The sequence below is a fragment of the Drosophila rhopaloa genome, unplaced genomic scaffold, assembly GCF_018152115.1.
Source record: "Drosophila rhopaloa isolate 14029-0021.01 unplaced genomic scaffold, ASM1815211v1 contig_115, whole genome shotgun sequence".
Taxonomy (NCBI): Eukaryota; Metazoa; Arthropoda; class Insecta; order Diptera; family Drosophilidae; genus Drosophila; species Drosophila rhopaloa.
In genome coordinates this window covers 3,086,589-3,101,593 of record NW_025334990.1, presented here as the reverse complement: position 1 = coordinate 3,101,593, position 15,005 = coordinate 3,086,589, and the positions used below count along the sequence as shown (strand labels likewise).

Sequence of the window (15,005 nt, the reverse complement as noted above, 5' to 3'; positions counted from 1 at the left end):
AAAAAGCGCTCACACACACACATGCGAGCTTGGGTGGGGGCTTTCACACACACAGGCCAACGAATGTTGGCCACCCAATAATATAAGCGCCAACTTGTCATTTTAGCCTAGCTCCACCTTAACTAAACAAACAAACAAAGTGGTGCACAAACACAAACACATGCTCACGAATGCGTGTGACGGGGGTGTGGTGGGTTTCGCAGCGCCAAGCTCACCACGCTCTGGGGAGCCAAGGTTGGCGGTTGAAATTCGAAGAGCTCAGAGCAAGTTTGCTCCGCGCCGCGTTCAAACGTGCTTCGGTGGTAAACGCTTCCTTTTACTTTTAAATTCAGTTATTTCACCCAAAAAAAAAAATGAACAAAAATATAAAAAAAGGAGAACAGAAATACTACAAATATAAACAAATTTCAGGTGACACATATTTGTATGCGTTCCATTTCGTTTCGTTCCGTTGCGTTTTTTAAGCCGGCTTTTTCTGCGCATGCGTGCGTGCGTGCACTGCGTGTTGCATTTTGGTGTGTGTGTTGGTGCGACGCTTTAAATGGCGTTTTAAGTGAAATTAAAATGACGGATGTGCTGTAATTTGCACACTCACGCTCGCTCAATAAATACAACAACTAAAGCTACAGCAACAACAACACAAACAACGAATAAAACCAAGAATCAAGAGGAATAAATAATAACAACACACGCTGTTTGGTGGTCGGGGCGTTGTATTTGTAGCATGTGCCTTAGTTGATCGAATTAAGTGCGAGTTTTATAGCGCCCGCGGGACCGGGAACTGCAATTGACTGCCGGCCGACTGAGCAACCGGAAATGCAAGCCCAGGCCCAGGCACAACAACAAAAGCAACTACGACAACAAGTGTAACACCCCCGCCCAGGAAACGGCGGCAATAAGTGCTAATAAGTGAGCCGCAGACTATAACTAAAACCGGATGCAGGGCCACTAGTAATTGCCAATTTTAGTTATCACCATTTTTTTGTGTTCTTCTCTCGTTCAATTGGAAAAATCGGCTGGTTTGTTTTTTGGTTTTGTTGTATTTATTAGTCATGCTTAGGCGACTCATAATATATTTGCCTAAGTAACTTCGTCACGCACTGCGCACTGCATTCGTTACCCCTCAAAATGCGGCTTTTGCCTCTGCTACGGTGGCCCCCCTCCCAAAAAAGGGTCGCCCCCCGCCACCGAAACGCAAGTTAAAGGCATAAACAAGCAAAGGAAATAAAAATAAAGAAGCACAAAAAAAGGGGTAACGAAAATAAAAATAAAATAAAAACTCAAGGTGCGTTGCACTCGTTTTGTCATTGATTCCGCGGATGCGAAATAGCATGCGGCAGTTGCAAAAAAAACACAGGCAACAGCTGCTGCGACAAAAGCCAGGCCAAAAGCAAAAGCCAAAACCAAAACAGCGATTATTTCAAGCATCCGCCTCCACTTTCCCGCCCCGCCTTGCAAGAAACCCTTGCTGCCTGTCTTTTGTAACGTGGCCAGAACGTTGCCGGGCAATTATTATTTTGTAAGACGTTTTACAATTTAATGGTTTTCATGGTAAGTACAACGACGGCAACGGCAATGGCAACTGCAACGCCAACGCCAACGCCAACGCCATATGCCATGTGCTCCCCTTTCTCGGCCACCTCGAAGACCTCTTCGACCCTGTCAGCTGAAAGTTTGTTTTGGTGACTCGAGGGTTACGGGGTCAGGGGTTCAAAAGGGGTCACGAGGGGAGCCGCGGCTGACACCAACCTGTTGCATTTAAAAGGGGAAAAAGCGCTTAATTTCCTCTGTTTCTGCTTCTCTTTGCAGAATGGACTTGGATCCGACCCTCTGTCAGCAAAGGAGGTAAGTTTGCGGATAACCTTAGATGGTAGTGATAAGAATTGGGTGAAAAAGAGTGGTTCAGAAAGAAGATGTTGTAAGCAAAGTATTATCTAGTTCATCATCAGGCAAAATTTACCTTTTACGGTTTCTAGAGTTTGGATTGGAGGAATACAGCTGACATTATTAAATCAATAGTACATTTATAACTTAATACTAACAAATTCCTTAACTTATTGGAAAATATATTATTTGTACTTAACAATTCATGCAGCAAGCGAACATTTGACTTTTACATAGACAAGCAAGTACTTAAACCAAAATTTATATATTCATAATTATGATCTTTAGAATATTGTTTAAAATCAAAAATAAATTAAATGATGATTCGTAATAATGAGCAAAGAGATAACTCGATTACATTTTTTAGGATTATAAATAGGTTATTAAGCGACTGACTTTAAAAGATAACCAATAAATTCCTTTCGACATATTTTTACCAGTCAAGTTCTTAGAAATGAGTTATAAATCGGTAGCAACACTTTTATTTTTTTATAATAAGATTTTATTATTTGTTTGCCATATTTTAAACAAACAATAGTCTATTGCAATAAACACGCCAAGCAGATAAATTTTAAAATTAAAAATTAAAGCTATTCTGGGTGCGATCGCACCAAGTTATTCGATGCAATCCTCGTTGTCCTTAAGTAATTGTTATTGGATGTAATTTGTCTTCAATATCAATTAAACACAACTCATTAAGGCCCATAAGTTTCATGCGCAACAATTACCGCCTAAAAAACGTCTATCAATTAAGCCCGAGCAGAGTGAAATATTTTCATGTTAGCGATACACTTCGGGCCATTCGAAATGACAATTGCGGAGGAATTCCCAGTGGGCCAATTCGTTTGGATGCCCCATAAAACCCATCCCATCCGTCTGCCTCAAAGGCAAAAGCCGTCCGAGCAGTGTCAACAGAAAACCACATACCAAGCGTAAGACAATCCATAAAATTGAGTTCCATCGGGGCTACTGACGGGGGAAATCGGAGCCAACTAATGTCCCGGCCATCATTCTATCAATTGCGGCGCCTATGAGAAATTTCAGCACGTCCCAACACAAATTAGCAGATCGGAGGCTGCAGCGCCCCATAACAATATCATAAAGAAGCGGCCTGGGGGGCGAGGGGGGTAAATCTATGTAACAATAAATCAGCGCGGGCAATTAGAGGGAAAAAGTAAACGGGGGCTAAGAAATATAAATACATAAATACCTTTGGACAGGGGCCAACATCAGTCGCATATCAATTGCAATCTCCAGCGTCGATCGCCGTCTCCCATCTAGATTTCGATTTCGATCTGGATCTGGATCTGGATCTCGGTGCAGATTTCGATCTGCTGCTGGCCAATGAAGTTGTTGTCAATGCTGTGGGCCATGATGCGGACAAAAAGCCAAAAAGCCAGAGAGACGTCGCTATTGGCCCCGCGGCTGCCATTCGACACAATCGAAGACAAACTATCTAATCTAATGCTGGCAATGAGCATTTGTTTGTATAAATAACTGCATGGCAGTAACTGGCGACAGCGGTAAACAACTGCTCAAATCGCGTGGCCAAGTTCTGGGTTCTCCAGCCCCCTCAAAATCACCTACCCCCCTCATCCTCCACATCTTTTCGCCCACTCGCCACTGACATTTTTTCATAATTTGCGCTACAAGCCTGACAATTGTCGTTGTTGCCCACTGGGCACACACTCTGCATCCATGGATCTTGGCTTCGTTGTTCGCCGTCTTGGTTGTTCGTTGCTGTTGTTGTTATTGTTGTTGTTGTTGCTGGTGTCGCTGGCGTTGTTCGCGACCGTGTTGTTGGCATCAGGCTGGATTACTACCCTGCAAGTGGAATAGGGTTAGTTGTTGGGTTAACCAAGTTGACGGGTTAAAAGGAAAACTTAAAAAGTCCCTGGGAATAGTGATATCAGCAGTATAAATGTGAATCAAAATAGTAGAGCTTAGGAAAATTTTAAAAAAGATAGCTCTATAAATTATTTAAAGAGAAATGGGAATGTTTGACCCAAAAAACGGAATCACTGAAATGATTTATGGAGTGAAGCTTCCAACTATTAGGTAGATCAGATAGATAGCGTACAACTCTTTATCTCAAATATCTGTTAATTTACCTTTTAATTAATCAAATTTAAAACGTTGGCAATGAAATTGTTCTCTTGTCATTTTTATACAATTTTTCAGTATTTTTTTTTTAAAGTTTTTTGACTATTATTTCGAAATACAATGAATAATTTTGTAATAGCCAATATTAACCTAACACACAATTTATCTTAGCATTTGTCCATATTTTTTACATACTAAAACGAATATTACAAAACTATAAGCTAACCTTCTAAGTGTAATTAAGAGTTGTAAATTTTATTGAAAACCGTGTAAACATTTTAGAACTTAAAATACTTTGCTTATTAAAAAGTACTTGAAGCTTCATAAATAATTTACACGATCGCTGTGGTCTTTAACTTTTTGTGTGCACTCAGGGTCCGAAACACCCCTTAAATATATTGTAAGCCTCGTTTAAATAATATTGCAAAGTGTTGGCTCTAACCCCTTCCCCCTATAAAATGCATATGCAGTGCCAAATTAAAATTTATCCATTTTATGGCGCTGCGGGCAGCTCATAACAGTTTCTTTGTTATTTTTGCGGCGTTTTTTTATTTTTTTTTTGGGTTTTTATTGCCGTTAGTTTATTGGCTAAAGATTTCGTAAGCGCATGAAATGCGCAACAATTGTGGTTTTTCGGTTTCTTCCCACTTATCTGCCCCGATCTCCCATATGGAGTAAGTAAGATATCGACGGAAGTCATTTGCGGTTGTTCCAGGTAGATGAATTCAATAAGCAAACAGCTCCCAAACACGCACACTCCACTTTATCCCCTTTCCCCATTCGAAAACCCCCCATGGACTAAGTTCTTTCCCGCAGTTTGCCCATCCAACACTTTCGCCCATCAACAACATTTTGTCAAACTTGATTAGGAGACGCAGCGCTTATGACTCTATTGTTCAGCTGCATATATAATAAGCCATATTAAGCCACCACTCCCCCGCCGCCCACCGATAAACAATATTGATGACGATGCTGATAATCTTTTATTTCTTTCCAATTCACAGGCAGAGGGCCCTCCGGTTCAGGTTGAACCAGTTGATTTGAGCTTACGTTCGCCGCGCGGTAAGTTGCTAATTATACGCTATCTTAGTTGACTCAACCTGAACTCATATACCGACTGGGCCGCAAACAATTAATCAATGAAATGGCCGCCACAAGTTGATCACTTGAAATAAGCAGGTCACAGCGAGAGAAAGAATATCGAACGACTAGGGAAAAATGGGGTACAAAACCAATTTGCATTTCTCGTCTAATGAAGTTGAACTATTTTTGGACATGGAGTGCCTAGAAGATGTTTTTTTTTGAATACCGATGGTGGGTGGAGTGAAAGGTATAGAGAAAATTACATTGCATTTTTGTAAAACATTGTTGGGTGTATGATATTTAGGGCACGCATGTGCAAATTTTTATCTGGAAATTGTACACATAAAGATTAAATATTTATTTTTGTTTACAATCAAATTTTATTAATGTTAAGTTTCTGAGCTGAATTAAAGCTTAAATGCTAAAAAACTGAGATTATTTAAATCCCTTCAAGTTGGCTAAGTTTAATAAGAAACTGTTAAATGCTTGGGAACTTATATTCTAATGGTCTATCAATCTGAAAGTTAAGGAGCTAAATTAAGGAGCTAATTATAGAGCGAAATTAAAAATTAATCAAAATTCTTATAATACCGACCGATACAATACCAAATACCTTCGCCTTAATCTGCGATACTCAATCAGATCACAAAAAAGATATTCTTGATGAGCAACAAATGATGAACAAACAATCTATTCGATAAGTAAAAGCGCAGCTCGTTTGGAACAATACAGAGATCTATGTTAAAGATATCTATCAGCATTAATATCAACCTATGATCACACTCCCCTTATAAAAAGCCCAAACACTAAATTCCTCAGATCTTCTACGGCCTACCCCGCACAGTCCCCTCTTCCGCGGATATGGGGCCGAGATTATCCGGCAATCTCGCAGACAAGTTCAAACAAAAGAGGAGACAAAACGTTAGTCATTGCCTAATGCTCATCAGGCGGAGCCATTCATACGTGAAAAAGCCTGATGAGCATCGCCGTGTGATCATCAGCAGATCGGCTGTGGGCCCATTAAGTTCATGCTGATTCCGCTGCGAGTATCGCTCCATATCCGACGCCCAGGAACCTGGCCCAAACAAGTGGCTGGGGATTCGGCGGGGGCTTCTCTGTGTTGGTTTACCCACTTGACCGATCGAGCGATCGACCAACCACCAACTGTTTGACCATTTGACCTTTGCCAGCCTTTCTCTTTGCTTCGATGTGAGTGTGTGTGTGTGTATATGTGTGTGAAGTTAACAGCAACGCCCCGAAAAACTGAAAAAGCCACAAAAAATTGACTAGATAAATAGATGGTTAGTTATACGGCCATCTACTCGCAGCTCCTCAGCCGTAGGGTGCCCAGCGGTACACCTAATTTAATTAAGAAGCCAGAGAGCTTACCTTAAATGGCTATACAGTAAGATTAACAGCTAAAAACCTGTGCGCTGCTCCGTTCATTAAAGATATCCAAGCCAAAGCCGGAGTCAAAAAGTTGTTGTCTCGCCGCGCATATTAATCAATTAGGCATGATATTAGTGAGGGCATCATTAATTTTGTCAATGCGCTCACCTGGCCACAAAAGCTATTTGAGAAGCGCATAGAGAGGCGGCGACGGCGAAGGCGACGGCAATCTCTCATGCTAATGGTTTATGGCGTGCTACCAGAGCGTCCACTGATCCACCGATCCACAGATCCGTGGCGAATGTGTTAAATAGCGTTAAAATTTGTAAAACAAACGGCACATAATGGTCCGGGTTAATTTCCAACCTTAACGGTCATCCCAAAAAAAAAACCTATACCACCCGAGCTCAGATTTTTCGGCACACATAAATTATGGGCTTTAAATAATTATGCAATTAGCCAGCGTAGCGATAGATAGCCTCGAATTGCCAATGAATAGAGGGCAAAGCCGTAGGCCCGAGAACGGCGGAGGAGACAGTGCCAAATTCCCACCAACTCTAATTGCAGTACCCGGGAGAGGTGAGAGCTGCGGCCACGGCAACTGCAACTACAACTTGATTTATTTAAGCTACCCAAACAGCCCATAAATAAAGCTGTTGAACTAGCCACCATTCCGGGAGCGGAGCGAAGGGAGCCGGCAGAAGGGTGGAGCCCCAAGACCGGGCAGGAGAGTCTCTGAGCCTGGGACATCCACAGTGCCTTACCCAAAAAACCGAAAAAACACAAGAAAAAAAAAGAAACAGTACAACATCGTACAATCCCACACCACCGGAGCCACTGCTTCATTGCCGCACCACCAACCACCAAACGATCGGCCTCTCGCCACTCAGGGGCATAGGCTTTCCAGGTTAAGTAGATGCGGCGACACGCGGGTCGATCCAGCGAGCGAACGACCTTAAGACGGAGATCCCAACCCGAATCGGGCGGATAGTGGAGGGGAGGGGGGTGAGTCGGCCAGGCGACGATGTCGGAGCATCGGCGCATCCACGGCATCTATCGAATGATATGCAACATTTAGTGAAGTGCTCGAGTACCAAGCATGGGCTGGGGCATATTGATGGCAAGGTGAAAATGTGACAGGCAGGTGGGCGCAGGTTGAGGAAGTGGTTGAAGGGAGAGAATCATGATCATAGCAGGATTGTATCTCGAAAGTATTATATTATATTTCCTTTAGTAACCAAAGCTAATGTGGCAACCAAAGACTACCGAATAATATTATCATAATTCATTCCATTAGCTTGTGTATTATACCATTCGTGACTTTGCTAGATAAGTTTCAACAAATTACATTAGGAGTTCGATTTAATAAGTCATTTCCAGAATATCAGCTTATTATTCAACCCGATAGGCCAGAAAAGACCTTCAGGTGTCAGTGCCCTTCTATCTAATATTTATCAGTGATTTTCTACCCTTATTTGTATTTCCAATGCATATGATATCTAAAAGTACGTCAGACATTTAGTGGGGTGAATCTTAATTTAATGATCAGTAGTTAAGTTTCAAATGATCATTGTTTTATAGAGAAACCTCTGGTCTAATCGCACAACCTCACTGAAGTTGTGTTACCGTTGCTGCACTTCATCGATTTGGGGATCTGGCCGGGCTGCTGATTTGGCAAATGCATCTGCTGCTCCCTCAGCGATAGTCAACTGAAGCCAGATCTCATAATCGCTGGCGGCTCCCAGCGACCTGGAGAGTGGAGACTCCACCGACTGGCCTCGCCCAGATCCGCCAGATCCACGAGATGCCCCAATCCCAGAACCCCGATCCCCATTTGCCAGGCCCGCACAATGCGATTCCGAAAAAGAGGGGAGATACTCACATCCAGTGGAGGGGCGTGTGGAGCGTGGTGATTGTTTTTTAATTATGCTTCAGCTGACACCCGGGCGGATGACCATTGGAGATGGGGAGATGGTCCGGGGATCGGAGGTCTGAAACTGAAACTGGGTGGAGACGCCGAGCCGTGTCTCTGGGCCTGGTTAACATGGCGCGTATGTAGCGCATCGAGTTGACTTGACTTGACTTGACTGAGTGACTGTGACTGGCTTTTGGGGTTATGTGAAAGGTCAAGTTCGTGATCGCATTCAAACATTTTTGCCAACCACTCATCTCGCTGCGCAGATCGGGCCCAGAGACCAGGGACTATAGACCAGGCCCAGACCATGGCCGAGGGACTGAGGAACTGGGGAACCGGGGAACTGAGACCCAGGCTGAGACTAAGACTGAGACTGAGACCAAGACCCGGGAGTAGAGTGCAAGGAACACGAGTGTGAGTCGCCGCCGCCGAAAAAAAGAAGAGAGAGAAGAAATACCCGACCCAAGCGACGTCGCATCGTAGAAAAATTGAAGATGAGCGTGCCACCACCACGCCACGATTCTGCCATTCCCGTCTCTGTCTCTGTGGACCCCATCCCCATCCCCAACCCCATCCCTATCCCCATGCCCATACCCATACCCATACCCATCCCTATCCCCCATCGCAATCCCCATCTGCCGCGGATCCCGCCGCCCTCGCCGGAACCGAATTGAGTGAATGTAAACTGTGGTTTACTTGTTTCCAGCGTTGTCATAGTAATTTTTCTGCACCATAACAACGGCCAGCGTCGCCTCCAACAACATCAAAATATACACGCAGAGAAATATCTCATTAAAAATATATGATAAAACATAATGTCAATGCAGGCAGCTTAAATATTCGTTTCAAAGCTCTCTATCACAAATTCAATTTAGAATTATTCTACTAATTATTGACTTGATTAATATATGTAGGGCTTGTTAGAATAAATTTTCTTTTAAATGCCTCAATTTTTTGCTTATTATTTTTCTCCTTCTCTATTCAAAATACGCTTTCTTCGAAGTTTAAAGTTTATTTATTTGAAGACTTATCATGAATGCGCTGTAATTTGGCATTTTCAAACGGTCAAACAATTAAAAAAAAATTCTAATGCCTAGTCTTGCTAGCACTTTCTCTAAGTGCATAAACTTTGGGGTGCTCTCGGATGTTCGGTGGCAGCACTCACCCGAAAACATTGAAACAAGCGGAGAAAAATGGAGATGCTGATGACACTGGAGACACGTTGTCTCTGGCAATCGTGCAACTGACACACCACCACCACCGACGGCACCACCAGCACCGCTAGTCCCACCAGCACCACCAATACCACCGGCAACAAAATGCTAGACAGCATATGCCACACGAAGTTTTGAAAAGATTACACTGGACAACAGGCGACGCGGATGGGGTGCGGCCAGCTGGAATTTCTGGGAGGGGAGGGGTGTGTCCCGAGGAAGATGATTTGGCAATTGTAATTGAAAGTTTATGCAAAGAGCAATTTCAAAGCTCTTTGGGAGGGGACAAATCAGTGAGGAAACTTCAGTAGCTGGAGAATGGCTGAATGTTTGGAATTTCTCAAATTAGAAACTAACAAAAAATTAGCACTCAATATATAACCTTTAAACCTTGAGCTTAGATCGATAATTGTTAGAAAGCTTTTCAGTTGTAGCTAATAAATTTTTTTGTATGGAAATTGAAATTTGGTGACTTTCCCCATTATCTTTCATTGGGAATACAAAAATCAATTCCATTACGATTATTTTCCGAATCTTTTCTGCCCCTTCATAACAGAAAAAAGGGTGCTGCGAACATTTCTTAGATGAAAACAACCAGAAGAGACTGGATTTTTTAAGAAATAAGACAAAGAATGTTCAAAAATATTTAAAAAGCAATACCCCTCTCCAAATAAAGTGACTTTCTTACCCAGCCAAAATGTAAAGTCTTTCAGAGGGCACCTGCTCTAAAGTGAAACACCCCCAACTCTCCGAATCCCCGGGGCTAATCAAAAGCCACTCAAGAAGTCCCTCTTTAGCCCGTTAAGCCCGGTGCCCTGCATCTTGGCGAGCATAAATCAAAGTGCCAACCGGAGGTGGAAACCAAACCTGTTGCACAGTGTTCTCCCGTGTGCGCATCTTCTCAGACCCAGTCAAAAAACACAAAAAAAAAAAAAACAGAAAAACCGAAAAAAAAGAGGATCATGCGAAGAGATCCAACCGAAAAATATACATCGAAACAAGGAGGCAACAACCACGCAGTCGCAGTTGCAGTTGCAGACAAGACAACACCACACCACGGCAAAGTAGATCCACGCTTTCGTGAGCAAACAATTCGAAAGCTGACAACGACCTGGAGGAGATCTCGGCGACGATCGATTCGTGTTAGTCATCACAGTCAGCTCGGCCCACACGAATCATAATGAGGCTGCTCCTCAAAACTGTGCCATTTATCGGATCGATAAGGCCGAACCGAGATCGCATCTAAGGATCTTGGCCAAACTCGAACGATCCGGCGAGTTTCCCAAGATCTTTTCGTGTAGCTCATTAGCCTGGCAAGCTAATTTCGCAAGCGATAGACAATGCCCCCAGAAATAAGAAATACCCAAAAAAAAACAAAAAAAAAAAACCGGAGGCAAGCTGGCTGCATATTTATTGGTCATAAGTGCGGCAAGCTCACAGACCGACAAACAAATAAACAAAACAAACAAACTGTAAAAATTCAGCAGGCAAAAAATATTTGAAAATTTGTCTCCGACTCGACTGGCATAGCAATCGCATATTAGCAATTTGCATTGTCTACTGGAGCACACTTGGCCTGGCCAAAAGACTCGAAACTGCGGCACTGGTTTACTTAACTCTGCCTTTCCAATAGGTGTATGTTTTGAACCCCTTGTTCGCCCCTCTTGTTCGGAGCTGTGAAAAAGAATTCTCTTAGCAGCGTCTACAAATCGTGCAACGGCAGCAGCTCGTTCTTCGTGTTTGCCAAACAAAAAAATTTGACTCATGACTTCGGAGTTGGAAATAACAAAAAAAAAAAAAAACACAGAGTATAGCCAAATAACCACCAACCACCCACCCATCTACCATTCACATCCTTTTTTGGCCTGGTCCTGGCCTGCTACACTTTTGGTTTTGCTCAAATTAGTCCGTGCATGCGGCGGGGAATGTTTCTACAAATTAACGCCAATTTCGTATCACGTTATTAATAGTTAACCATTAAATTGACCGCCCCCAACTCAGATCATTATCTGTTTTCGGCGGCTAACAAGGCTAACCGGCAGCAGCAACAACAACAACAAAGCATTGAACCGTCCACCACACTGTGATTCCTTTTCGGCCAAAATTGGTCTTGTGGACTGGTGGCCCGAATGCAGCTGCTGGCCAACGTCTTGCCTTAATTATCTGGAGGAGCAAAAAGTAAATACGAATATCTACATATAGACTAAATGCAGGATGCCTGCGAAAATCCGAGGTTTTTGGGGGCGGAGGAACAGCTGCGCAGCGGTCGCGTCACCTTTGTTTACCGTATCGAGCGATAAGCTTGTTAACTGTTAACCAAATCTGTAGCGGCCGATGCAATAAACATCGACGCTGGCCAAAGCCAACTTGGCCAACTCACATGGAGAACGCCCACCAACCAGGTCGTCGTCCATGGCCATGTGCAACCGGCTAATTCCTCATTGAACCCCAGCGGCTAATTAAGTCCCAGATTCAGATTGGAGATGGCGGAGGCCGGCAGATAGCGATCTGAATGTGAAGGTGGGTTATCCTGAGAAAGGAACTTTGACTCTTATCGCAGAATACCTTGAGCGGGGGAGTAGGGAAAGCCCCAAAATGCATATTGGAGGTCAATAAAGGGGAACACATAAGAGGATAGAATGGAGTGGTTGGCTGTAAAACAAATGGTATCTAAATCTATAATAAATTTTAGGGAATTTCTGCAGCTTAATATACTTCTAACCATAAAATCAGCAAAGTTAATTCATGTATGAGAACTGATATACTTTAGAATGCATTAAATGAAAAAGCTGATAGTTATGCCAAACACAACTTTTATCTTTTTTATTTAAGGTGTTCTTAAAATCCTCATAAAAGACAAACCAATCTATTAGAAAATAAGCATCTTTACATTTTTTAAATATTTCTTTAGGTTGAAATAGTATAGAATTAAATTATGAAGAGCTGGCACATTTTCATTGTTCCATATTCAACATTGGCTTGTAATTTAAACACTAAGCACAAACAAGTGTTTTGAATTTTAAAAATATAAAATACTATACTTGGTAACTATAAATTATTACTTTAAAATATTTATTACATTTTCATTTTATTTTCATTATTCAATTAAAATTGAATTGTAAATACAATGAGAACCATCCATAACACTTCTAAGATATGTATCATTGGAAACTTAGTCGCTTCTTATCATCATCATCTAATTTAAATAAATTTATAGATTGATCAAGTTCTGTTCTCAAGATACACCTCTCAATGCTTTAATTTAATTCATGCCATTGATTCCGTGTCAAGTGTCCATCGCTAAGTCATGTGTAAGCTGGCAAACTGACTGCGACCTGGGCTGCAGCGATGCATTAAGATAAACAAATGCGGATCGAAATCGGATAATGTCATGTAGCCATGTCATATGTTAGGCCAGCAAAAAGCTCCAAACTGGAGCACTAAGTCAAGCAAAAACCAACTGACAAAAGACAAAAACCAGCAAACGGAGAGCGAGGAAAAACAAAACAAACCAAAACAAAAACAAAAAAAAACATTCTTATCGATTACACCTGAGACCTCAATCAATAAATTGATTGTTAGCGATCAGTTTAAGGCAGGCAGGCAATGCGGAGCTCCATCGTTCCATCGCATGTGCTCAGCATACAAAAGAGTTTTTCCTCGTCGCCGGTTGTTCGGCGTTTTGTGGATGTGGATGTGGTTGTTGTAGACTTTGCTGCTGGTCGGCTCTTAAGATAAGCCGCCTGGTGGCTGCCAAACGCTCTCCGGCGGAGGCCCGTTCTTCAGATTCAGCCTGGGCCTCAGTCCCAGTCTCGGCCAGATCTTGAGCCAGAGCCCCAGACTGAGCCCGGGTCCAAGCACTTTGATCGCTGCATTGCGATAGGCCAGAGCAGCGTTTGGACCAAGTCCGAACGGGCCAAGCGGCGTTGTTAGGAAGTCGTCGTTGTCGTTTGCTGGTCTGTTTGTTTGTTCACTGGATGCGCTGAGGAAAATATACCATAAATATATTTTATTCGCTTATTTGTTAAAATTCTAAGACTTTTCTAGAATACAATACAATACAATGATTAATACTTTCGATTAATAGTGATTAAACTTATACGTTTTTTGGTTCATTACCTTTCAGTTAATTCAAAGCTAATTCTTAACATAACATTAAACATAAATAATAAAGAAATAATAATGATCTTTCATTTTTTCTTAATAGTTTCTATAAATATGCATTCAACTTCAAGGAATTCCTTAAACTCACAGCTAACTTAACATAATAAAAAGGAAAAATTAAGGAAATAAAAAGAATCTGTAATTTTTTAAATGTCCGCTAATAAATATTTTGACATTTTACCACATTCCTTCATCTTATTTACATTAATCGAATGAGAATGTTTTAGAATTTGTATGCGAAATCAAACGTGGAAAAGGTAATATTAACAATATATTATATTTTTTCTCTCAGTACAGCTCAGTTTTCGTCCATTGTCGCATACTGTTGTTGTTTCATTTCATTCGAGGCATAAAGCAAGATTTGTGTAAATGTCAGGTGGTAATAGTGACACTGTGCGCCACTTGATTGGTTTTACTTTGGCCAAGAGCCACAGGAAGGCCCCTCGCCCTCTTCCCATCTCTCTGTCTCCCTCTGCCCCTCTTTCTATCTCCCTCTCTCCGTGTGTGTGCCAATTTTTTGTTGTTGCTGCTTTTATGGTCGCAAGGTTGTTACGGTTCTCGGTGGTTGTTAGCATTTCTTTAATTGGCTCATTTTCGCGGCACATGTTCAAAAAATAAACAGAAGTCCAACAAAAATTTATTGCAAGTAAATTAAAACTTATACAAAAAACGGAGAGTCTCGCCGCAATCGCATTGCAGCCATCAATTAAACATGTAAATAGAATTTAACAAACATCAAGTCCCATGTGGCGTATGAGTAATGTCCGTAGGTTTTCAGTTGACAGTTTGTCGCGTTGCTTAAATTAAAAGAATTTTGCGGCTGGATTGGATTGTCAGATAGAATGGATCTATTTAAGACCCGTGTGTCTTTTGGGATCTGTAGTGAAACAACTATAATACTAATTATTGCATCATCGATGTAAAAATGGAAAACCAGAATTAGGAGTTATTAGTTGTTTTAAATTTAATTTACTTGCGTTTTATTTAATACAATAAAAATGTAAGGCTTGAGAAAAGTTTAGTGAAATATGATGATGATAAAATATTATTTAGAATTACCCCTATGATGAGAAATTACCTTCTAATTATGTTAACGACATGAAAATAGCTTTTTCGTAATAGCTTAGCTATTTCCAGGACAGCTCTTACTTATTCCGTTAGCCGAATGACCTAAATTTGTACTTTAACTCCACTTTCAAGGCTGGGCTACCTTTATCGTTTTCAAACTATTGCCACAAATCTTTCCTTAACGT

At 41.7% G+C, this 15,005-nt stretch overlaps 1 protein-coding gene across 1 annotated transcript in view; it reads left to right on the top strand.

The window, feature by feature from the left end:
* Positions 1-283: 283 nt before the first annotated feature.
* The window catches only part of LOC108038743 (Krueppel-like factor luna), a 40,810-nt gene continuing 26,088 nt past the window's right edge, over positions 284-15,005 (top strand). The window contains exons 1-4 of the mRNA XM_044461863.1: positions 284-302; positions 412-1,551; positions 1,810-1,845; positions 4,992-5,049. Coding sequence (XP_044317798.1) covers positions 1,540-1,551; positions 1,810-1,845; positions 4,992-5,049 — 106 coding nt within the window. The 5' untranslated portion in view covers positions 284-302; positions 412-1,539. The remainder of the gene's footprint in view (positions 303-411; positions 1,552-1,809; positions 1,846-4,991; positions 5,050-15,005) is intronic.